General features: G+C 32.2%; 1 protein-coding gene across 29 annotated transcripts in view; it reads right to left on the reverse strand.

Annotated features, from left to right (window-relative positions):
* Positions 1 to 1,113: 1,113 nt before the first annotated feature.
* LOC138306886 (serine/threonine-protein kinase 26-like) overlaps positions 1,114 to 26,191 on the reverse strand; it is a 52,627-nt gene continuing 27,549 nt past the window's right edge. For 15 of the 29 annotated variants that reach the window (XM_069247408.1, XM_069247407.1, XM_069247411.1 and 12 more), the window contains 7 exons: positions 25,773 to 25,868; positions 24,763 to 24,837; positions 20,824 to 20,979; positions 19,167 to 19,289; positions 15,554 to 15,661; positions 6,931 to 7,145; positions 1,114 to 6,429 (listed from right to left, as the gene is read on the reverse strand). In XM_069247408.1, the coding sequence (XP_069103509.1) occupies positions 6,933 to 7,145; positions 15,554 to 15,661; positions 19,167 to 19,289; positions 20,824 to 20,979; positions 24,763 to 24,837; positions 25,773 to 25,868 (771 nt within the window). In that variant the 3' untranslated portion in view covers positions 1,114 to 6,429; positions 6,931 to 6,932. The remainder of the gene's footprint in view (positions 6,430 to 6,930; positions 7,146 to 15,553; positions 15,662 to 19,166; positions 19,290 to 20,823; positions 20,980 to 24,762; positions 24,838 to 25,772; positions 25,869 to 26,191) is intronic. The other 14 variants (XM_069247415.1, XM_069247410.1, XM_069247429.1 and 11 more) reach the window with 7 other exon arrangements.

A 26,191-nucleotide genomic window follows, 5' to 3' on the forward strand; every position in this document is an offset into this window, starting at 1 on the left:
TTAAATATCGCCCTATGACATTGATGTTTGGTACAAGTCATTACCAGTTGTTCGAATTGCGCGCGTTTGATTGTATGAATTTGAAGCTGAGATTCGCTCTCTGTAATCTACAAAGGTAGTCTCGTCAGGCCTGTGATTGGTCAGTTTTTTTCTTTCCTTTCTCCTAATTGATTGCATTCAGTTTAAAACTATTGCTATGACATATTCAAAGAGTGGATATAACTACAGTGATAGTAACCCCTGGAGTATCGAGGATGGTGTACTTCGGAAGTCTAAGGAAAGGTCGTATGTGGTGTAGCCTCACTGAAACAGACTCGACAACGCAATATGTTATCCAGTGATTACTAAGCAGGTCTATTTTGTACCATTGAAACGAGCATCATGGCAAGATGGGAAGTACATCATTACATGTCTCGTCCGTACTACTTTGCCATTATTTTATTACAGTCTGCATGAGGTGGCTTACCATGATTTCAGATTGTGACAAAGGTGATGTGTGATGATGGTGGTACAACCTTGCTGATTGTAGCATCAACAGATTCAGGAAGCACCAATAATTTTCTAAAGGTTCTGAATTTATACATCATACATGTACATCCAGGTTTATAGTACTTTACATATTGGATAGTGTATGCTGCTTCTGTATGTGTAGGATGAAAACTGATGGAATACTTTGACATGTTTTTTGTAAATGGGGACATCAATGAAGTTTGATTTGAATGAAGTGTAACCTGCTAGTTGCTGGTAGTCTGTGTGTTTCAGTATCTCAAAGTTCCATAGCCTGTAAATCATATACCACGGGTTGAATTCTTCTGCTCATTGGGGCTATATCCATTTTGAAAACTCGAAAATAACACTTGATAAGCGTTTTTGAGAAACGAATCTAAAAGCAATTTGTTTTCGTCGAGTGTTTAATTGCACTGTATTATGTTGTTTCAGCCGCATCCCTTTCTATCCTCATTACCCAGGAGTTACGATCACCGTTTAAGAAGATCGCGTGATTGCATAACGTAAAATATCACAATGCAGGTCACAGTGAACTACTTTTAGCATATGACATCTTGCCTCTCCAAGGTTAAATTATGGTCCAAAATAACAACAAATGACAAATCATATTTTTCTTATATATGTTTTATAATTTCATATATCATGGTATATCACAAGTTAAACAAGTTGCTATGAAATCAATCCACACCTAGGTTCCTGTATAAAAATAGTGAATTTGGAGCAACTGAATTATCTTTCATTCAAGTATGCAATAATAACAACATATGCAGTGAAAGTATTATTAAAAAGTTTTTATCGTAAGTCATCCATCACTGTTAGTCATTCATACTAATATTAGTTTTCAAAGAAAAGAGTTCCATTCTAAGAAATCAAGGCAAAAGTAAATTGTTTCTAAGGTGATTGCGATAAAACAATTAACAACTTTTTTCGTAGACAGACTGAAAAATCAATGTTCAAATAACAAAAAGGCATGCAGAAATAGCAATATGTGTCACTCTAAAAGACAATTTACATCTAGGCCATATTTCTTGGTTTGAAATCAAAGGGCAGCAACTCTTTTCTGAGAAGACCAGTGTTATGTATATAAATACATAGTAAATCCTGATATGCAGTATGCTCTGTACCAACTCTTAGTGCAGAAAATGTTACACAGAAAAAGGACCATTTCCATTCCTCACTAAATCTACAACAACGTTATCCATAGTCTGGAATCTTTAACATACGTACTCCCTCTCTCAAGATTTAACAGAAAACAAGCTGACATTGACACACAGTAGCCCTGTACAATATAAAGATAGATTATAACATTGTATACCTTCAGTATATCTCACACGTCCATATAACTGTTAACATAAGAAATTGCATAATACCCCTGCTGTATTTTGAACACTTCTTGAAGTCCACTATTTACATTTTGAACAAAGTAATATTGTGAAAATTAGAACTTTGATTTCTGATTAACTCATTAACCCCTGAAGACACATTTAGACTCTTCTAAATCAAAGATTAGACTAGTCCATTATGAAATTTCAGGGGTGAATGAGTTGATGTTACTAAATGTGTTTAAAAGAGAAAATTTTAAATACAATTTTTACAGACTTCCCTATATTAGAACTCAGATCTAAGATTGCCAAATTTATTTTATAAAATGATAAAAAAAAAACTTGTATATATGATCTTTTAAAGACTCCCTATCAACCAACAGAATGTGATAAAAAATATGAATAGACCAAATAAAATTTTGACGTTTTCTTGTAATTATCAAGTTATTTTTTGTTATTATGGAGTTTCAATTCTTGATCTGTGAACTTTATCCCATCACATTTTCTTTCCGTCAATAACTTCACCTCAGATCATAACAAACTAAACACACTCCACACAACTAGATCACCATAGCTACAACAGGCTTTCACCTTGACCTTCATTTCTTTCCCTCACCTTTCACCTTAACCTTCATTTCTTTCCCTCACCTTTCACCTTGACCTTCATTTCTTCACTCACCTTTCACATTGACCTTCATTTCTTTCCCTCATCTTTCACCTTGACCTTCATTTCTTTCCCTCATCTTTCACCTTGACCTTCATTTCTTTCCCTCACCTTTCACCTTGACCTTCATTTCCTTCCCTCATCTTTCACTTTGACCTTAATTTCCCTACCCTATCAAGTTTCACTTTGGATTTCCTGACTTCACATTATCCTCTCATTCCTCCCCGAACATCAGTTCTCTTACCTATTTTTTACATTCCCACAGTATTTCCATCTCCCTTTACGGTAACTTTCTACCACCCTGCTCTTAACATAACTCTTTCTCTTCACATGTTTTTAAGTAGAAAATTTCGATAAACCTATGAGGATCTCCCTACCTCTCTCGTTGAAGGTTGTATGTCTCAGAATAAAGCAATAAAAATATGTATATTTCATATAACACATATCAGGTACTCAACATCAAATTCTATCCAAGGAGAAAACAAGTAATTAGTCTAGCACTGAAATTTAAACACGTCTTGATTATATATATTATATAACTTATCAAATCCAAAAAAAAAAATTCTAGTTGAGATTTATTTTTTATATATCTGGACGTTTTCTTCATGTATGAAAGTAATGATTTCTTGTTTCCATGGTAATAGCTGCTGCAAGACTGTATCACCATAGCAACATGACCAACAGATCATCACTTTAATACACTAATTCATTGTACTTTGTAATCAAAACAAATTTCGCAAGGGAACAGTTATGCTAAATAGTCGGCTATTTGACCTCAAATGTTTCCCTACATGTGATTTATGCTTTATATAGCATTTTCAGACAAACATCTATTGCGGAAAAATCATGCTAAGTCAATATTTTTCCTTTCAAAATAACAAAATTAACCCCGTGGAAATACATCTCTATTGAAAGTACAGAGAAGGCACAACTGCCAAAAAGAAGATAACAATCTATACATGTACTGAGTGAAGTGATAAAACTTTGTACAGGGGGTAGGGTTACAAGTACATGTATAATGATAGCAATATATTCTCTTCCCTGCGATTCAAGACTGTACAAGTGCTGAAAGACGATTAATTTTACACCCATATGGAATGATTGTGTGATGTTTGCTATATACATTGTATTTATAAGTATTTAGGATTAGATATATATACATCATTCGATTTGTTGCATTATCTATCATCATTTTCCCTTTTACACAATAAGTTTGGCTAGACACAGATTCTCAACACCAACATCACCAACAGCAGTTTACTGATACTAACACTTATGGTATGAAATAATGCATGCATAGGAGGGGAGAAAAGGCAAGAAAAATCATCCAATGGACAATTTTAAATGTTAGAGAAAATTTTTATAGGGCAGCACTAAAGATGATATGTCCCTCAGATGAAATCAATCTTCTTAGACCAAATCATATAATTATATTTGAATTCAGAAAATATCACCATCATATAGGAATGATTAATATGCGACAAGAAAAGTGATCCTAAAGCTAATAATTAATCTTAAAGGCCCACATAAACCAATACCAAGGAAATGAACAAGTCAGAGCTAGAAAAAACAATTATGAGAAAAGCTTCCTCAAGGAATGATATTAACCCATCCACCTCTGCAAATTCCAAATGAACTGCTCTAGTCTTTAAGTACTAAGAGTTCAAATGTGTTTCCAGGGGTAGAGGAGTTAAAGCAAAGTATGCAGCCCATCTAAAATCAAGGGAGGTAATAGGAATTTGTTTCACACATTTTGTTCCAGCTGTACTAATCATTAATCTACACAAATAAATCATTAATTAATAATTTGTTATTATTCCAAAAACTGATCAAAATGAATTTCTAAAGCTTGCAATCAATCATTCTCTGATGCTGTCACTCATTCTCCTAAAATTGTCGCAACAAAATCTCATTTACACTCATTCTCACTAAACTGCCTAAATACTTTTGGCAATCAACTGTTTTAAGTAAGATATTTTAAATTCTGATTACAGTATAATATACACCACAAGAGACAGGGAATGTGAAATGATACAATTCATACATAATACATATTATTGTGAGTTTGTACCGTTTTACTTTCTAATCTTAAAGTATTGAAACGCAACCTTTGATTTTGTAAAGAAACAAGAAAACAAAGATTACAAAAAACATTTTAGTATAGTCTGTTTCAGAAGGTTAAATAGCACTTATACAACAGTATTAAAAGTGATCCTTTATTGTAAATACACATGACATTAATTTGAACTTCAAAGACTCCGACTGAAATGGTAACATATTTTATCCCCTAATATTAATTAACTCCAAGTCCTGAAACAGACTATACTTAACATCAGTTATAATAATTCTGAAAAAGACCATAACAGAATCTTCATATATATATATAAACATTAGTTTTATGATACTTAAGTATTCTTGAACTTCAATGAAAATAAATACAAGTTTAATATTGTACATCTATTTGAATATTTTATAAGAAAAAATAAGAGGTTTACTATCTAACTTGGAAACAAAGTCTTTGAAACTATGGAGAAGGAAAATACACAGGTTAAAACTCATGTTATAATAGAGTGTTGTCTGGGACACAGGTAGTCTGACACCCCAAATAGTCACTAATTTGGCCTCATGAAATTTCTGTCTACACTGCCCTATCATATTATCTTTTTAAAATTAAAAAAAAAAAAATATGATGAATTTTAAATTCAGAATTTTATCTAATATACATCAAAATGTTATTTCTATGGTTTAAAACAAAAATATTGAAAAGGATTACAAGATTAGGTGTCCCAATCATCATATCAATAAGACAAAAAACAATGTTCTCCTTCAAACTCTGATGGATATTTAGAAGAATCAAGGTCTCCTTTTTATATCTAAAATAATGAACCGTTGCATGGCATCACTACAGACCTTTACTGAAGAGAGCTTCTCTCCTACGACTTAATCTACTAAAGCTTATGTTCATTGCTAAAAAAAACATCTAAACATTCAAACCAATCTCAATTGTTAGGTGTAAATATACAGAGTTGGTGATTCACAAAATGTTGGGATTTCAAGTTATTGAAAAAATTGACAACCACAAGAGATATCGCACGGAAAATAGTCTGCCTGAGATAAAGGAATTTAATTTTCTACGCGTTAATCAGCAGTGAAGTTTATATTACAAAGCTCATTATCATATTTTGTCAATCCTCAGTTCCTTGTTGCTGTAGCCTATAATAACAGCTTCTCTCTCACTTATGGACTGGCATTAGATAAAAGCCTGAAAGTGAATCAAGATGAGGTTTTTTCTGGAGTTAAACCAAAAAATACTTTTCATCCTTTGATCCAATTCTTGAGATTAACACTGAACTGAATATCTCAAACTTCAGCAATATGCAATAAATCTGAAAACTTGGACACTCATTTAAATGGCTGCCATTGATTGGCTAACTACAGTACATGTAACGGGTTACAACTTCACTGATTGGTCGGGGCAAAGTACTGTTCAATAATTGAACGTAAAACTGTGATGCACTATGTATTCCATTTTTAGGTTTATAAAAGCACCCAGTCATTCTATCGGGAATACCCATTCACCATCAATCATCCATTCATTGTCAATTAAGTATCACATAGAAATTTTGCACTTTTCTTGTCCGTCCATGGCAAATAAACAAACAACACAATTTTTGGTAAAAAAGTTTCCCATTTAAATGAAAACTGTCTTTTTTGTATTACTAAGTTTCTAGCACAGGTGTTTAAAGCCTGTGCCACTAGGCAGACATTAGGATAAGTCACATGGCCTATAGACTGCTGTGAGGACACTACAGCTATATCTGTATACATGATGGCTGATCCGAGCGCCACTGCGGCTGTTGATGATACACTACACTGGAAGCCATGCACTAGTTTGCAAAGATAGTTCAAGAAAAGCACTTCATTGGCATGGACTGTCTGCAACACAATAAGAAACAGAAAAGAATTAAAATTAGTTTCTATCACTTTTCTTATTAGTAACACAATTAAATTAGGTAATTAATGACATGAATAGTAACTTTAATCATTTTTGACCAATTCAAAATCAGAAGGTAGTTTTCCAATGATGGCCTTACAGTAATGCATTCATGGAAAGGCCACCTTCTGACTGGTTCAAAGGAAAATTCAATTAATAAGGAATACATTTTCACTGTAAATCTGCACATTGTAAAATATATCAAGCATTAGCATTTTTTTATAATTTTATTACCATATTTTACTCATTATGAACTGGTTAGTAAGTTTCATTCATAAATTTCCTTTTTAGTGAATTCCTTTGGACAAATCAGAAGGCAGTTTCTGCCTTACAGTAATGCACATATAAAAGAAAGCAATGACCACTGATTCTTATCTACGTATTAGAGAAAGCACTGACCACTCACTCTCATCTACATATTAGATAAAGCGTTGACCACTCACTCTTATCTTTTGACCTTGTCGACTGCCCTGCGGATCTCTTGTTCAGGCATGTGTGACATGGCTAACCTCCCCATCAGTCCAGCCACTAAATCATCTGTAATGCCAGGACAAGATTTCTCGGCTAGCTCAAAGGCATTCCTGAGTTCATCCACAGTATCTGTTCTCTGTATAGGTCTTCCATTACGGCGGTAATCCTCCTTATACTCTTCTTTTAACTAAACATTAACAGAATAACACTAGGATATAAAGTAACAGAATAACACTAGGGTATAAAGTAACAGAATAACACTAGGATATAAAGTAACAGTACAACACTAGGATATAAAGTAACAGAATAACACTAGGATATAAAGTAACAGAACACTAGGATATAAAGTAACAGTACAACACTAGGATATAAAGTAACAGTACAACACTAGGATATAAAGTAACAGTACAACACTAGGATATAAAGTAACAGTACAACACTAGGATATAAAGTAACAGTACAACACTAGGATATAAAGTAACAGTACAACACTAGGATATAAAGTAACAGAATAACACTAGGATATAAAGTAACAGAATAACACTAGGATATAAAGTAACAGTACAACACTAGGATATAAAGTAACAGAATAACACTAGGATATAAAGTAACAGTACAACACTAGGATATAAAGTAACAGTACAACACTAGGATATAAAGTAACAGTACAACACTAGGATATAAAGTAACAGTACAACACTAGGATATAAAGTAACAGTAAACACTAGGATATAAAGTAACAGTACAACACTAGGATATAAAGTAACAGTACAACACTAGGATATAAAGTAACAGAATAACACTAGGATATAAAGTAACAGAACAACACTAGGATATAAAGTAACAGTACAACACTAGGATATAAAGTAACAGTACAACACTAGGATATAAAGTAACAGTACAACACTAGGATATAAAGTAACAGAACAACACTAGGATATAAAGTAACAGTACAACACTAGGATATAAAGTAACAGTACAACACTAGGATATAAAGTAACAGAACAACACTAGGATATAAAGTAACAGAACAACACTAGGATATAAAGTAACAGAACAACACTAGGATATAAAGTAAAGATAACACTAGGATATAAAGTAACAGAATAACACTAGGATATAAAGTAACAGTAACAACACTAGGATATAAAGTAACAGTACAACACTAGGATATAAAGTAACAGAACAACACTAGGATATAAAGTAACAGAACAACACTAGGATATAAAGTAACAGTACAACACTAGGATATAAAGTAACAGTACAACACTAGGATATAAAGTAACAGTATAACACTAGGATATAAAGTAACAGAACAACACTAGGATATAAAGTAACAGTACAACACTAGGATATAAAGTAACAGTAACAACACTAGGATATAAAGTAACAGAACAACACTAGGATATAAAGTAACAGAATACAACACTAGGATATAAAGTAACAGTACAACACTAGGATATAAAGTAACAGAAAACACTAGGATATAAAGTAACAGTACAACACTAGGATATAAAGTAACAGTACAAACACTAGGATATAAAGTAACAGTACAACACTAGGATATAAAGTAACAGTACAACACTAGGATATAAAGTAACAGTACAACACTAGGATATAAAGTAACAGTACAACACTAGGATATAAAGTAACAGTACAACACTAGGATATAAAGTAACAGTACAACACTAGGATATAAAGTAACAGTAACAGAACAAACTAGATATAAAGTAACAGTACAACACTAGGATATAAAGTAACAGTACAACACTAGGATATAAAGTAACAGTACAACACTAGGATATAAAGTAACAGTACAACACTAGGATATAAAGTAACAGAAACACTAGGATATAAAGTAACAGAACAACACTAGGATATAAAGTAACAGAACAACACTAGGATATAAAGTAACAGTACAACACTAGGATATAAAGTAACAGAACAACACTAGGATATAAAGTAACAGAACAACACTAGGATATATAGGATATAAAGTAACAGAACAACACTAGGATATAAAGTAACAGAATAACACTAGGATATAAAGTAACAGAACAACACTAGGATATAAAGTAACAGTACAACACTAGGATATAAAGTAACAGAACAACACTAGGATATAAAGTAACAGTACAACACTAGGATATAAAGTAACAGAACAACACTAGGATATAAAGTAACAGAACAACACTAGGATATAAAGTAACAGAATAACACTAGGATATAAAGTAACAGTACAACACTAGGATATAAAGTAACAGAACAACACTAGGATATAAAGTAACAGAATAACACTAGTACAACACTAGGATATAAAGTAACAGTACAACACTAGGATATAAAGTAACAGTACAACACTAGGATATAAAGTAACAGTACAACACTAGGATATAAAGTAACAGAATAACACTAGGATATAAAGTAACAGTACAACACTAGGATATAAAGTAACAGAACAACACTAGGATATAAAGTAACAGAACAACACTAGGATATAAAGTAACAGTACAACACTAGGATATAAAGTAACAGTACAACACTAGGATAAAAGTAACAGAAAACTAGTAACAGAAAACACTAGGATATAAAGTAACAGAACAACACTAGGATATAAAGTAACAGAACAACACTAGGATATAAAGTAACAGAACAACACTAGGATATAAAGTAACAGAACAACACTAGGATATAAAGTAACAGAACAACACTAGGATATAAAGTAACAGTACAACACTAGGATATAAAGTAACAGTACAACACTAGGATATAAAGTAACAGAACAACACTAGGATATAAAGTAACAGAACAACACTAGGATATAAAGTAACAGAACAACACTAGGATATAAAGTAACAGAACAACACTAGGATATAAAGTAACAGAACAACACTAGGATATAAAGTAACAGAACAACACTAGGATATAAAGTAACAGTACAACACTAGGATATAAAGTAACAGAATAACACTAGGATATAAAGTAACAGTACAACACTAGGATATAAAGTAACAGTACAACACTAGGATATAAAGTAACAGAACAACACTAGGATATAAAGTAACAGAACAACACTAGGATATAAAGTAACAGTACAACACTAGGATATAAAGTAACAGTACAACACTAGGATATAAAGTAACAGAATAACACTAGGATATAAAGTAACAGAACAACACTAGGATATAAAGTAACAGAACAACACTAGGATATAAAGTAACAGAATAACACTAGGATATAAAGTAACAGTACAACACTAGGATATAAAGTAACAGAACAACACTAGGATATAAAGTAACAGAACAACACTAGGATATAAAGTAACAGAACAACACTAGGATATAAAGTAACAGTACAACACTAGGATATAAAGTAACAGTACAACACTAGGATATAAAGTAACAGTACAACACTAGGATATAAAGTAACAGTACAACACTAGGATATAAAGTAACAGAACAACACTAGGATATAAAGTAACAGAACAACACTAGGATATAAAGTAACAGTACAACACTAGGATATAAAGTAACAGAACAACACTAGGATATAAAGTAACAGTAAACACTAGGATATAAAGTAACAGTACAACACTAGGATATAAAGTAACAGACAACACTAGGATATAAAGTAACAGAACAACACTAGGATATAAAGTAACAGTACAACACTAGGATATAAAGTAACAGAACAACACTAGGATATAAAGTAACAGTACAACACTAGGATATAAAGTAACAGTACAACACTAGGATATAAAGTAACAGTACAACACTAGGATATAAAGTAACAGAACAACACTAGGATATAAAGTAACAGAACAACACTAGGATATAAAGTAACAGAACAACACTAGGGATATAAAGTAACAGAATAACACTAGGATATAAAGTAACAGAACAACACTAGGATATAAAGTAACAGTACAACACTAGGATATAAAGTAACAGAACAACACTAGGATATAAAGTAACAGATAACACTAGGATATAAAGTAACAGAACAACACTAGGATATAAAGTAACAGACAACACTAGGATATAAAGTAACAGAACAACACTAGGATATAAAGTAACAGAACAACACTAGGATATAAAGTAACAGAACAACACTAGGATATAAAGTAACAGTACAACACTAGGATATAAAGTAACAGTACAACACTAGGATATAAAGTAACAACAACAACACTAGGATATAAAGTAACAGACAACACTAGGATATAAAGTAACAGTACAACACTAGGATATAAAGTAACAGTACAACACTAGGATATAAAGTAACAGTACAACACTAGGATATAAAGTAACAGTACAACACTAGGATATAAAGTAACAGTACAACACTAGGATATAAAGTAACAGAACAACACTAGGATATAAAGTAACAGAATAACACTAGGATATAAAGTAACAGAACAACACTAGGATATAAAGTAACAGTACAACACTAGGATATAAAGTAACAGAACAACACTAGGATATAAAGTAACAGAACAACACTAGGATATAAAGTAACAGAACAACACTAGGATATAAAGTAACAGAACAACACTAGGATATAAAGTAACAGAACAACACTAGGATATAAAGTAACAGTACAACACTAGGATATAAAGTAACAGTACAACACTAGGATATAAAGTAACAGAACAACACTAGGATATAAAGTAACAGAACAACACTAGGATATAAAGTAACAGTACAACACTAGGATATAAAGTAACAGTACAACACTAGGATATAAAGTAACAGTACAACACTAGGATATAAAGTAACAGTACAACACTAGGATATAAAGTAACAGAACAACACTAGGATATAAAGTAACAGTACAACACTAGGATATAAAGTAACAGACAACACTAGGATATAAAGTAACAGTACAACACTAGGATATAAAGTAACAGAACAACACTAGGATATAAAGTAACAGTACAACACTAGGATATAAAGTAACAGAACAACACTAGGATATAAAGTAACAGTACAACACTAGGATATAAAGTAACAGTACAACACTAGGATATAAAGTAACAGAACAACACTAGGATATAAAGTAACAGAAACACTAGGATATAAAGTAACAGAACAACACTAGGATATAAAGTAACAGAACAACACTAGGATATAAAGTAACAGAACAACACTAGGATATAAAGTAACAGTAACACTAGAATAAAGTAACAGACAACACTAGGATATAAAGTAACAGAACAACACTAGGATATAAAGTAACAGTACAACACTAGGATATAAAGTAACAGACAACACTAGGATATAAAGTAACAGACAACACTAGGATATAAAGTAACAGTACAACACTAGGATATAAAGTAACAGTACAACACTAGGATATAAAGTAACAGTACAACACTAGGATATAAAGTAACAGTACAACACTAGGATATAAAGTAACAGTACAACACTAGGATATAAAGTAACAGTACAACACTAGGATATAAAGTAACAGAATAACACTAGGATATAAAGTAACAGTACAACACTAGGATATAAAGTAACAGTACAACACTAGGATATAAAGTAACAGTACAACACTAGGATATAAAGTAACAGAACAACACTAGGATATAAAGTAACAGTACAACACTAGGATATAAAGTAACAGACAACACTAGGATATAAAGTAACAGAAACACTAGGATATAAAGTAACAGTACAACACTAGGATATAAATAACAGTACAACACTAGGATATAAAGTAACAGAATAACACTAGGATATAAAGTAACAGAACAACACTAGGATATAAAGTAACAGAACAACACTAGGATATAAAGTAACAGTACAACACTAGGATATAAAGTAACAGAATAACACTAGGATATAAAGTAACAGAACAACACTAGGATATAAAGTAACAGAACAACACTAGGATATAAAGTAACAGTACAACACTAGGATATAAAGTAACAGTACAACACTAGGATATAAAGTAACAGAACAACACTAGGATATAAAGTAACAGTACAACACTAGGATATAAAGTAACAGTACAACACTAGGATATAAAGTAACAGAACAACACTAGGATATAAAGTAACAGAACAACACTAGGATATAAAGTAACAGAACAACACTAGGATATAAAGTAACAGAATAACACTAGGATATAAAGTAACAGTACACTAGGATATAAAGTAACAGTACAACACTAGGATATAAAGTAACAGAACAACACTAGGATATAAAGTAACAGAACACTAGGATATAAAGTAACAGTACAACACTAGGATATAAAGTAACAGTACAACACTAGGATATAAAGTAACAGAACAACACTAGGATATAAAGTAACAGAACAACACTAGGATATAAAGTAACAGTACAACACTAGGATATAAAGTAACAGAAACACTAGGATATAAAGTAACAACAACACTAGGATATAAAGTAACAGTACAACACTAGGATATAAAGTAACAGAACAACACTAGGATATAAAGTAACAGTACAACACTAGGATATAAAGTAACAGAACAACACTAGGATATAAAGTAACAGTACAACACTAGGATATAAAGTAACAGTACAACACTAGGATATAAAGTAACAGAACAACACTAGGATATAAAGTAACAGACAACACTAGGATATAAAGTAACAGTACAACACTAGGATATAAAGTAACAGAACAACACTAGGATATAAAGTAACAGAACAACACTAGGATATAAAGTAACAGACAACACTAGGATATAAAGTAACAGTACAACACTAGGATATAAAGTAACAGAACAACACTAGGATATAAAGTAACAGAACAACACTAGGATATAAAGTAACAGTACAACACTAGGATATAAAGTAACAGTACAACACTAGGATATAAAGTAACAGAACAACACTAGGATATAAAGTAACAGAACAACACTAGGATATAAAGTAACAGTACAACACTAGGATATAAAGTAACAGACAACACTAGGATATAAAGTAACAGAACAACACTAGGATATAAAGTAACAGACAACACTAGGATATAAAGTAACAGAAAAACACTAGGATATAAAGTAACAGTAAAACACTAGGATATAAAGTAACAGTACAACACTAGGATATAAAGTAACAGACAACACTAGGATATAAAGTAACAGTACAACACTAGGATATAAAGTAACAGTAAACACTAGGATATAAAGTAACAGAACAACACTAGGATATAAAGTAACAGAAAACACTAGGATATAAAGTAACAGTACAACACTAGGATATAAAGTAACAGAAAACACTAGGATATAAAGTAACAGTACACTAGGTAAAGTACAACACTAGGATATAAAGTAACAGTACAACACTAGGATATAAAGTAACAGAACAACACTAGGATATAAAGTAACAGAAACACTAGGATATAAAGTAACAGTACAACACTAGGATATAAAGTAACAGTACAACACTAGGATATAAAGTAACAGTACAACACTAGGATATAAAGTAACAGTACAACACTAGGATATAAAGTAACAGTATAACACTAGGATATAAAGTAACAGAATAACACTAGGATATAAAGTAACAGAAAACACTAGGATATAAAGTAACAGTAACAACTAGGATATAAAGTAACAGAAAACACTAGGATATAAAGTAACAGTACAACACTAGGATATAAAGTAACAGAACAACACTAGGATATAAAGTAACAGAATAACACTAGGATATAAAGTAACAGAATAACACTAGGATATAAAGTAACAGAATAACACTAGGATATAAAGTAACAGTACAACACTAGGATATAAAGTAACAGAATAACACTAGGATATAAAGTAACAGAATAACACTAGGATATAAAGTAACAGAACAACACTAGGATATAAAGTAACAGAATAACACTAGGATATAAAGTAACAGTATAACACTAGGATATAAAGTAACAGTACAACACTAGGATATAAAGTAACAGAATAACACTAGGATATAAAGTAACAGTACAACACTAGGATATAAAGTAACAGAACACTAGGATATAAAGTAACACTACATTGTGATTATTTTCATTACTTGTTTTATGAGATTACATTGTTGGATTTGTGAAATTCAACATTCAATGTTATTCAACATCAAAATATTTTGATTGTCAGTCTCAAAATTAAGTTTTATCTGAAATAAACCTAAGTTGGTCTCAAAGGCCTTTTTTTGGACAAAAAATGTTCTTACACAGGAAAGTTCTCATCTTTATGTAAAGAAAGATTCATACTATTTTTGTGTGATAATTATATATCTCCCATAATCTAATGGTGTTACCATCTATATCTGATAACAAGTGCAGATAACTCCTGTATACAAGAGCAGATAACTCCTGTATACAAGAGCAGATAACTACAGTTTACAAGAGCAGATAACTACAGTTTACAAGAGCAGATAACTACAGTTTACAAGAGCAGATAACTCCAATTTACAAGAGCAGACAACTCCAGTTTACAAAAGCAGATAACTCCTGTATACAAGAGCAGATAACTAAGAGCAGATAAGTCCTGTTAGCAAGAGCAAATAAATCCAAATTTCACAAAAAAAAAGGTATTCTGCAGTCTTATGTTTCTCAATATGTATGCTATTTTTGAAACAATACCTTTGAAAGTAATGGTACAACTGTTGATGTGAGACTGGGGGACAGACGAGGAATATCAGGCATTGACACCGGTCTCTGAGGCTGAGGGGGCTGTGGAGCATGGGGTCTCTGAAACAAAGGGCAAATAACTCTAGTTAATATCATAAGTTTTATCATTGTTACACTGTCATATATCTAAAGTAAACTACGTAGTAATAAGCTTGTGATCTTGATCCAGAAATGGACACCTATATTGACATTATCAATACATTTTAGTCACTTACATGTACATGTATATTCAAAATTGAACCATTATCTGTTGCAATGAAATTTTCCTTAAAATAAAATAATTAGTCAAGGGATCAATTTCCTTTTCCATTTGATCCAATCCATAAAATAATCAACTTCTCACAAAATTATCAATTTATTTGACTCTATCTAAAATTTGTAAATAGTTAAACACCTATGTGGTATTTTCTTAAAAGACATGTACATATAGATAAAAATATCAATTTACTGGCAAATAAAATCGGATATTCTCATTATACCGCTCATGCAGCATGCAAACCATCGTGAATAAGTATCACAGTCTGTACCCATGTACAGCAGTCCTCATTGAAGTCTCCACGAGAGTGAAGAATTAACAACAAATCAAGGTCAGTTTCCCCATTTACCCAGAATCACGTGTTAATACATTACAGGTCTTTAATTATGTGAAATAGGAATAAAAGAACAGAATAAAAAATATGTGTTAAAAACAAACGTAATAAGAAATCTTAAACAATATTCAGATTATCCCATTAGAGAGAAATCACCACTGACACCACTGAAAGAGAAAATGAACAAAACGAAAACATGAACCATCCATTTTCTACAATGAATGGTAGTGATTCAAACAACCTCTTTCTAATTAGCAAGTAAAACCATTTTTCAACATTTTGATCAGAGACTTAATGACAAAGGAAAATGATTTATAACCAGTGAATTGATTGACAGAATGACAATTTAAAACCAGTGCTTTGATTGACAGAATGACACGGACAAAGTTCTTTCATCAAGTGTTTTTAATATGTCAGACAAAGTTCTTTCATCAAGTGTTTTTAATATGTCAGAGATGGGTAGTGCTGTACCAAGTATTGTTAGCTGGTATGATCTTTTGTAGCATAATTCAAATTACAATTCTACAATTGTAATTCTAGTTTTGATAAAGTTTAGACTTAATCATCACTAAAAGTAACGTCAATTTTGATTGGCTAAGCAAAAACCAAAGTCTACGACTGTGTTTTGATCCTGAGAAATTCCTTGTAAGCCTGACTATGAAATAAATTAGGGAAAGAGAAGCATACGTGTACAGAGCAAATTAAAAACAAAAGCAGCATTAAAATATCTAAAGTGTTGTAAACAAATTATGGCTAGTTACTGTTTAAAAGAAAATTGGAACATGCTAAAAAAATTATCTAGAATATAGTTCTTCATGCTCATAATATATACTTAATTATGCAAAATACTTATGCATTAGAAAATAAGATTTGGAGGATATAAAAGTCCAAGCAAGCAACTCAAAATCATCACCAACTAATATTATAGTTCATTGTGAATTATTCCAAAATATAATCCTTAAATTGTATGATTTTTTTTTCTTTTTAATGATATATGTACTAAATAATAGAAAACAAAAACTAAATGACATTTCTTGATCATTCATTTAGATAAATTACATGGCTAGCTTAGTGTTGTGGCTTAAAACATTCTTATTTTATCAGTAATTTTTATAGCCTTAACTATTTTATCTACAAATTGTAATATATATCCAAAATGAAAACTGGATTAATCAATACAAATAAAAATAAATCTACCAGTTGAGCATTTGAAACTGTTTGAGGATAACATTTTGAAAGTGTTTTTGTCATCATTCAGAATTAGCCTAGCTGTTTGCATTTTAGAAACCTACTGGTATTAAAATAAAGTTTTGAATGTATTAAGTACAGATGCAATTCCTATATCGGCAGTTCCAACACTCAGTATGTTCCCTCAGTCATAAATATTGTCGATTCTCAACATATTTATCGATAATACAATGTACAAATTACCTTATCGCTTAACTATTTAGTCACGCCCCTACTGCACACATGCTCATGTAGTACGCATTCAATATCAGAGAAAATGCTTGGGCATTAATGAATAAGCAAAATTCAAAGTTATCTGTGGCACCAGCAAAGGGAATTGACAGCTAGTGAACCATCAATTCAATACAAGACCAAACATTTTGTATCTAAAACAAACTTAATCTCGTCCGGACAACATATCATCATATACTTGAGAAATTTCTTTCATATTAGGAAGTAACAAATCCAATCCAAAGTTTGAATTCATTCATATACTGATAAACAATAATGAAGCATCAAAGATGACAAAGATATCTTCATGCTAGAGAGGAAATACAGGAACAATGTATTAGTAAATATATAGTATGCATTTCATTAAGAACGATGCTGAAAGAAGCCCTTTAACATGCAGCAACATGCAGATTCTCATATGGCAGGCCCATGAGGGGATAGAAACCAATGTAACAAATGCTTTGATTGGTCAATTACAAAATGGAAGAATGTAAGTTTAAGTTTCATTGGTTAATTCTGAAGAAGAAAGGTGAAATTTGCTTATCAGGAATATTTGCATTTAACTGAAAGTCAGGTGAAGTTTTTTTGTTAATCCAAACAGAGAAAAGTTGCATCAGAAGATGTCAGAATACAAGCTCTAACTAATTAATCTCTGACTTATACTTTAATTATAGACTCCATAAGAACAGATTTGTAACCATTTCCTACAGATTGATTTTATGATAGTCAACTACTGCATGGTAATTAAGACAACACCAAGAAACGACCAAAGTTATGAGAATTAATTGTTAAGGAAAGTTGATAAGTGTAGTATTACTTATTATGGTAAGCTATTAACGTTTGTGATAAAATTATCAATATCAAACTTGATTTACATTTACATTTTAAAACTCAAAAATTATGTCAGTTATGCAGCTTTAATAAATATTCAAAGAGTAAAAGCACATGATATTTGACTTATTCACAAATTACAATTAATGCTGCCATAATTTTTGAAGAATATACATAAGATAACTTATAGCTCATTAGCAATTATGACCTTGACCTTTTAAGAAGATGACTCTTCAACTGTTTTCATGCCAGCTTCAGTTCACTTGGTTTTGTTAACATATTCTGACATGGTTCTGATGTTACTTGTGTTATTTTAAAAGTGATAAGAAGGAACATTATCAGTTCAAATAAATGTTTTAATCAATTCTTATCATTCAAATAATAAAAAAGTGGTTTTTTTTTTCTATTTTATTGACATGATCCTCAAAAATATTTCATTTTTGATAAAATCAATACTAATTTCAGAAGAACTTTCGAATTTTGTTTTTCTTATTTTTTCAATTCAGGAATTTTGATTTCAAATGAACATGCAATATACATGGCAGAATTAAATGAAATCAATCAAAACATTGTATGTGTGGTGTTATGAAGAATCCTTGAATCCCGGAGTACAGGACTACATCGCTCCCCTTGTGCTGAAACAGGGCCTGCCAGGATGACCCCTGGAATCAGGGGAGATAACTCACATAATATCCACCATATGGTCCATGTGGCAGATCCTTGGCTTGCGTGAATCGGTCCACATGATGATCAGACTGGTGATTTGTGCTACTAGGCATATCGTACTGGGATTTGGGTCGGGATATATGCTACAAAGTTATTCACAAACAAACAAAATACATCAATGTTTTGCCAACATCGAAAAAGCGGAGGTAACTCATATATACATTGTGGGATGTGGATAACAAATTAGGTGGAATATTTAAAGCCCATTCAACAGCACCAAGATACAAAACATTTCTTCCGGATCAAATACCATAACAGCCTTTAAAACCAATATTCACAACTTTTATCAAAATACAACCATGTAGTTTTCAGTAAAACATCAAACTGTTTAATGTTACCATACAAAGTTAATATAGACAAAAAAGAAAGAAAAGAAAATGAACACCAGTTCACAAACACTAAGCATTGAATTTCGTTTTTAATAATTCAGTCACACTTGCAACACAAAAAAGGCTTAAGGATAAAATTCTGATGTGGTGTATCACTTATGAAGTCATTAGAAAAGAGGCAGTTTCACATCAAAATAAAGCTGACACACTTATAATCAAATAGTGTTAAGAGATTTATTGAAATGTTGATGAGGTATGAAGAGTTCCACTGACAAAATATTAATACGCAGTGAAGAAATTAATGCCACTTATAAGCAAGTACGCTACACTTAAGCGACAAATCTCTACTCAAAACACTACAAGCATTTTTGGAAAGAACTAAAGCAGTAAATTGATCTACAGAACCTCAATGCAGTTATCCTATATTTGTTCTGTGAGAATAGTTCAGGGATGACTTACTCCATCCAGCAGAACGATGGCGATGTAAATGGTCCTACTAACTTGTGGACACTTATATCGCTGTCTTATTTGACAGACTTACTCAGTCACATACATATACAGTATCACTTCTGTCAGAAAGACCATATATAATGTACAATGTACTAGGATTGGTTTGATTTCTTTAGTATCCCAATAACAGCCAGGGTTATTAAAGGATGTACCAGGTTTAGGTGGTGGAGGAAAGCTGAAGTTCCCGGAGAAAAACCACCAACCAGTGGTCAGTATCTGGCCCTATGGAATTTGAACTTGCTATCCAGGTTGAGAGCTTGTGGTAAAATATCGGGACATCCTACTGCTACACCGGAATGTTGATAAATATTTATACAGTCATGTACTACTATAACACAAACATATTGAATGTGGGATTAAAGTAGAATTTTCAAATTTTCACAAATTACAGAATCCCAAACATATTACCTCAAAAAAGATATGAATTCATATCTGGATATGGTGGATATAGATGTGTGGCAATAATAAGATTTCATGAAGATCTCATTCACCCCTACAGACACATTTAGAATCTCCTAAATCAAAGACTAGACTAGTCCATTTTGAAATTTCAGGGGTGATGGAGTTAAATACTACATTAGATGCCACCATGAAGTGTTAATCAGGTATGTGGAGGGTATTTTAACTACAACTTATGTACCCTACATACATGAACCCCTCTCACACCAGCTAAGGATCCGATATATGGGAATGGGAACTTGGGGCCATAATAATTCAGAATAACTTGACAATGGTGAATATAAAATCATGCATTCTTGGCGACCGTTACAACACTTACTCGTTGTTGATCGCGTTGTTGTTGGTACTGCTGGTTGTTAGCAGCATGCCCAGGAGACAAGGCGGCGTTGGAGGAGGGATACTGGGCATAGTTAGGTTTGGATTGGGACGCTAACGAAGTCGGGTTATCTGTAATACTACGCTGCAGGTGCCCTGTCTGAAATAGCAAAACAACACTGGCTAAACGTGGGCACTACCATCTACAGTCTATACAAGCAGCACACACTGTCATGTCACAAAACATGCTTCATCGGTTATATAAGGAATGCTCGTATTTACAAATTCATCTTAAGAGATTGCTAAATGTTAAAGAGTTTGGAATTCTGTTTCAGAAGATATCACATGATAAATTAAATATATAATACTCCAGATATAATATGTTTAGGAAAGTCAATATCAATAAAGACTTTTTTTCCCCTCACAATATCCATGTACCACATATTTTCATTTGTATATTATCAGGTTATTTTAAAGCAGAATTATCATCTTAATGAACAAAGTATATTTGATATTCAATTTGACAAGTATTTTCTATTAATTATTATATACATATAAGCTAAAGGAGTTTCCAATTAATATTTTCTTTTTTCTCAGTTTTTGATAAAGAGAAATAAATTATAAAAAGATCATATATATTTTGGCATTACATTGCTAGAGGACTTCATCGTAACATCTGTCATAATTCAATATCGATCACCTATTCATTTTAATTTTTGAGGACGATATATTTGTAAAGAAGACTTATTCTGGCATTGCATGTATTAATTATGACATGAACACAGATATCAACAGATATGCATCATAATAGTTACACAATGAAAACAGATCTAGAGGCATGTGCAGAGGCGCTCAAGATCAAACTCTAGCTTAAATACATAACACATCTACCCTGAATTAATTCCCCTCTCCTAGCACTGTAACATGAAAAGTAAAGCAAGGCAATGGAAAAGGCTTTCAATGAAAAGTGCCAATTGATGAATTGATGTATGAAGTTTCTGATTTGGATAATTCTATTTTCTAGTATTAAAATGAGTGATGAAAACTGAATGTACACACTATATTCTTTTGAAATCATTTAAAGTGAACAGTCGGGCAAGGATGGCTAAAGTCGGTAAAATTGTGTGAATGTATCCAGTATAATTTCTTATGAAATAGAAAAATAAAATCTCTCGCCAAAATCTGTCTGCGTGCAAAGAAATTAATTTAAAGAATGGAAATTCTAAAACGTCCTCCCGGCTGACTATGTCCGTGGTTACATTTCCACGCAGCCTCGCTTTCAATGCTTTCAACTTTCCTTTACTTTAATGGTCAGAACAGGGACACGTAAGCAGAATTTGGCTGTCGTATTAATAAGTGAGAACTTTTGGAAGGCCAATGAACGCATTTAGACTGGTTTTCTTTGCCCGACTATTCACTTTAAGTATCCATATATTCTTAAATATTTGATATCAAAATAATGCTAGGTTAAAAAATATATTGTTGTCTTTCTCTGCTCTTTCCAGAAGAATGACCATTCAGCCTGATACATATTTAACTATAGAATGATTTGACTGAGCTAAAGAACACAGTATATATGATACCGTATTCCACCCAATAAGTGCCCATGTCCCTATAAGCGCCCCTCTCCATTTTGAGGCACCAATATCAATTTGTAAGACATAAATAAAGACCAAAACTACACAAAACTGTGTGGATTTGCAAATATTTCATCTTATTAGCACCTTTCAATTTATTTGAATTTTTTAAAAGCCCCGAGTGCTTATTGGGTCAAATACGTTATATGGAGTAAAATAATTTCCCATTCCCCCGAAAATGAACATGAATGGATTATACACCAAGACAATTAGTAGTCTTATCTATTGTTTATGAACTGATAGTTTATGACAAAAACATTTTGAGTTGTTACAAGTTAGAGTCTCTGGAACAAATGTCATGCAGTTCCAAAAGTAAATTAGTACCGTCTACATCAAAATATATTTTGTAAATACGAGAAAAAAATATTTAAAGGGAGGATAACAGCAGAACTTAGTAATGATGGGTTAATACTACAATACATATATATTTTGTTTGGTTTGGTTAGATAAATTTAGCAATACAGTGTATTACATGTAACTGTCAGGGTCATTTAAGGACAAGACAGATTAAGATTGAAAGTTGGGAGTACTAGGAGAAAACTACCAACCAGCAGTCAGTACCTAGCAACTGCCCCACATGGGATTCACACTCGTGACCTAGAGGTGGAGGGCTTGTGGTAATATGTTGAGATAATGTAACCATTTGGCTACTGCTATAAGTGATGTTGAAATACAATAAGTATGAAAATCACAGAAAAATAAATTGTATGTGAAAGCAAAATGTTTACAAGCTATTAATTTTTAATAACTCCTGGTTTAAATAGATACCTGCTATGAAATGGTTTACGTGCCAATTTTTTGTGTGTTATAAACAATTTTTCCCATGTTTTACATCAAAAGCATATAGGTGCAATGTAATTCTAGGTTTTGAGAATTCTTAATCCATCGTATAAATCAAAATAAAGTGCTGTTTCAGTTTTGAAGATAAGCAAGACATCTTTGAACATTATGCTCTCTAAATCAGTTCTTGATGAAGGTGACCACTTGCAAACTATACAGGTCATCAAAATGTCACATATGCATGTGTATGTGATGTGCCTGAGTGGAATCTAAGATGTACAAGTGTATGCCATTTCAGTGCAGCATGGATGTAATGATTCAGTGAAAGATGAACACATGGTGTTCTAGTGCACAACGTAAGTGATTTTTGATTGATATCTAAAATATACTGGTATACATAGCGTTTCAGTGCAAGATACCTATGTGACATTTCAGTGCTAGAAGTACCTGGTATTGAAGTGGTGAGGAGATCTATGTGATGTCTGGGTTTGGTCTGAGTAGTGTACACGTGTGGTGTCCAGTTGAGTGCAAAATGCATGTAGTGTTTTTGGAAGCAGTGCTCAGATGCTAATTACTATATTGCTAACTCAAAGAACTATACAAGCAAATACATTGGGAGAAACACCACAGGTCACATTACATCTATAATAAAGTGAGTGATTTTAAAATATGTTACATATTTTTAACTAGGACATAATGTTAAAAGTTTGATAAGACAACAATATTCAATCTAAATACAAAATATTCTAAAGACACTTTTACATAAGAACAACTTAATTCAACACCTGTCTTACCTCCCCCACCCTCGTTTGTTTTACCCTACACTGTTTAGAATATTAAAATCTAAAATTAGTTCTCTTAATGTTAGTGCATGCATATACAATGTATATAAAGGTACCTAATAGAACATTATAAAATAAATTGTATCTACTGAACCTGCTACTCAAAGGGTTGTATATATGCATGCTATGTTAACAATTACATGCAAGAAGCATTGGGTTTTAACACTAATGTGCATACGATCTTGGGGAGATAATTGGCGACATGTTGCCACTGTTTATGAATCAGCTTAAAGCTTCTAATTTTTCTTCCAAAACATAGATATTTTGATAAACGATTTCTTTATAATTTTTTTCTTTTAACATAAAAAGATTAGCAACATGTTCCCCCTTCTTATTGTCACTTTTTGAAGACTGACTTAAACAAGTGTCGACACGATGTATGTAAATCTTTTTAACTTATTCACCCCTGAAGACAATTTGAACTCTTCTACTTAAAGAACTGGAATAGTCCATTATGAAACATCAGGGGCGGATGAGTTAAAGTAACCTCTTTTTCTGAAAGACTTTTCAAGAAGCTTTTTAAAAAAAATCTTAAAACAAAACATATTTGAAAAAGTTTAATTGTTTTAAGTAGAATTTTCTTTATCAAAAACATCAATATCTTCACTTGAGATTCTGGGTCAGTCTTGTGCAATTTGCTGGATTGGTGAGTTGGAGGGCGTCCGTAACTTAGAGAAAACTTACAGATTCCTTGCGATCAGTATTAAGTGCTGGGGCCGACTCAGCCCGGCTATGTATGATGGGTCCCTTATGTACTGGCTAAACAATAGAACATGCTACGTATAAACATTCAACTCATAATAGTAGCTCCAGATACCAACAAGTGTACGATGGAGACATTAAGCTAACCCATTCATCCCTGCAAATTCATAATGAACTGTTCCAATTTTTGAATTAGTAGAGTTCAAATGTATCTCCAGGGGTGAATGATTGAGTTAATAGCTGATATGATGTAGTATTATAAATTTCCTTTGCTGATATGAAAGCAAAGACAAAGAACAATGTTGGTATTCATCAAGAAGACATCTGTCATAGCAACATAATGATTTTCTTAGGGGGGAAATCTGTTGTGAACTAACTATACAGAGTTCCGAAGCTCTGTAATAACATGCACAGAACCAGCCACTATATAGGACAAAGAAGAAGGATATCTATGAGAACTAGTAACCTAGAAACGAGCAAGGAGAAATAGGAATGAAATCTAAAAACTTCATGCAGCAATATGAAGGAATCATCACCCTTCTCAGTCAACATTCAAGGTATATATCAAAACTAAATAATCTTGTAACTTCAAGTCAGATCATTTGAAGAATTGTTTCTATCTATTGGGATATTCCCCACAAAGTTTACACTTGACACTATCTTAAACTAAGAGATGTAATCAGATAACTAAGCTTTAACCAAATCCCTTTGTTTTTTAGAGAATAAGAACTGACAATACAACATTTGAAATGACTCTAATATCAATGATTTCATGAAGTGTGGAATCTGTATTGTTAAGCACATGTGTATACAATACATCAGTTATATAACTGGAAAATAAATGACACACAACATATGACTTTTGTTTTGTGTTTAAACAGAAAACGTGCATGTGAGTCTCGGAAAGGTTGTATGTACCTTCTTCCACTTCATCTGCTAGTGGTTGTAATACACATGTAAAGGGTGAAAAGCTGATTAATACTAAGACTTACAGATGCGTGCATATGAGAGGAGTTTTGTCGATCTCGTGAAATATCAGAATCACTCCCCGCTATTTTTGTTCCTAGATTTCCAGCGTGCATTACATTCTGAAAGAACAACACAATACATAGTCATGCAGAGAAATAGAAGAATGGTGGTGCATGTCAAAAGCAATATGTATCATCCAGGCAAGATAGCAACTCATGGAAGAATTGTGGTAACCATTCCGTGCAGCATAGCAACAGTTTAATATAAAAACATCACACAAGATTTCATACAATACAATGAGGTCACTGTTTAACTGCAATATCAGTATTATACATGTATCCATAATAGATAAATCAGCCAAATTTATTATCAACATCATTGAATTTCATGCCGATAAGGTTAGTGAAAATGAGTCATTCGATCAAATAATTTCGATTGGGTA

The sequence above is a fragment of the Argopecten irradians genome, chromosome 14 (assembly GCF_041381155.1).
Source record: "Argopecten irradians isolate NY chromosome 14, Ai_NY, whole genome shotgun sequence".
Classification (NCBI taxonomy): Eukaryota; Metazoa; Mollusca; class Bivalvia; order Pectinida; family Pectinidae; genus Argopecten; species Argopecten irradians.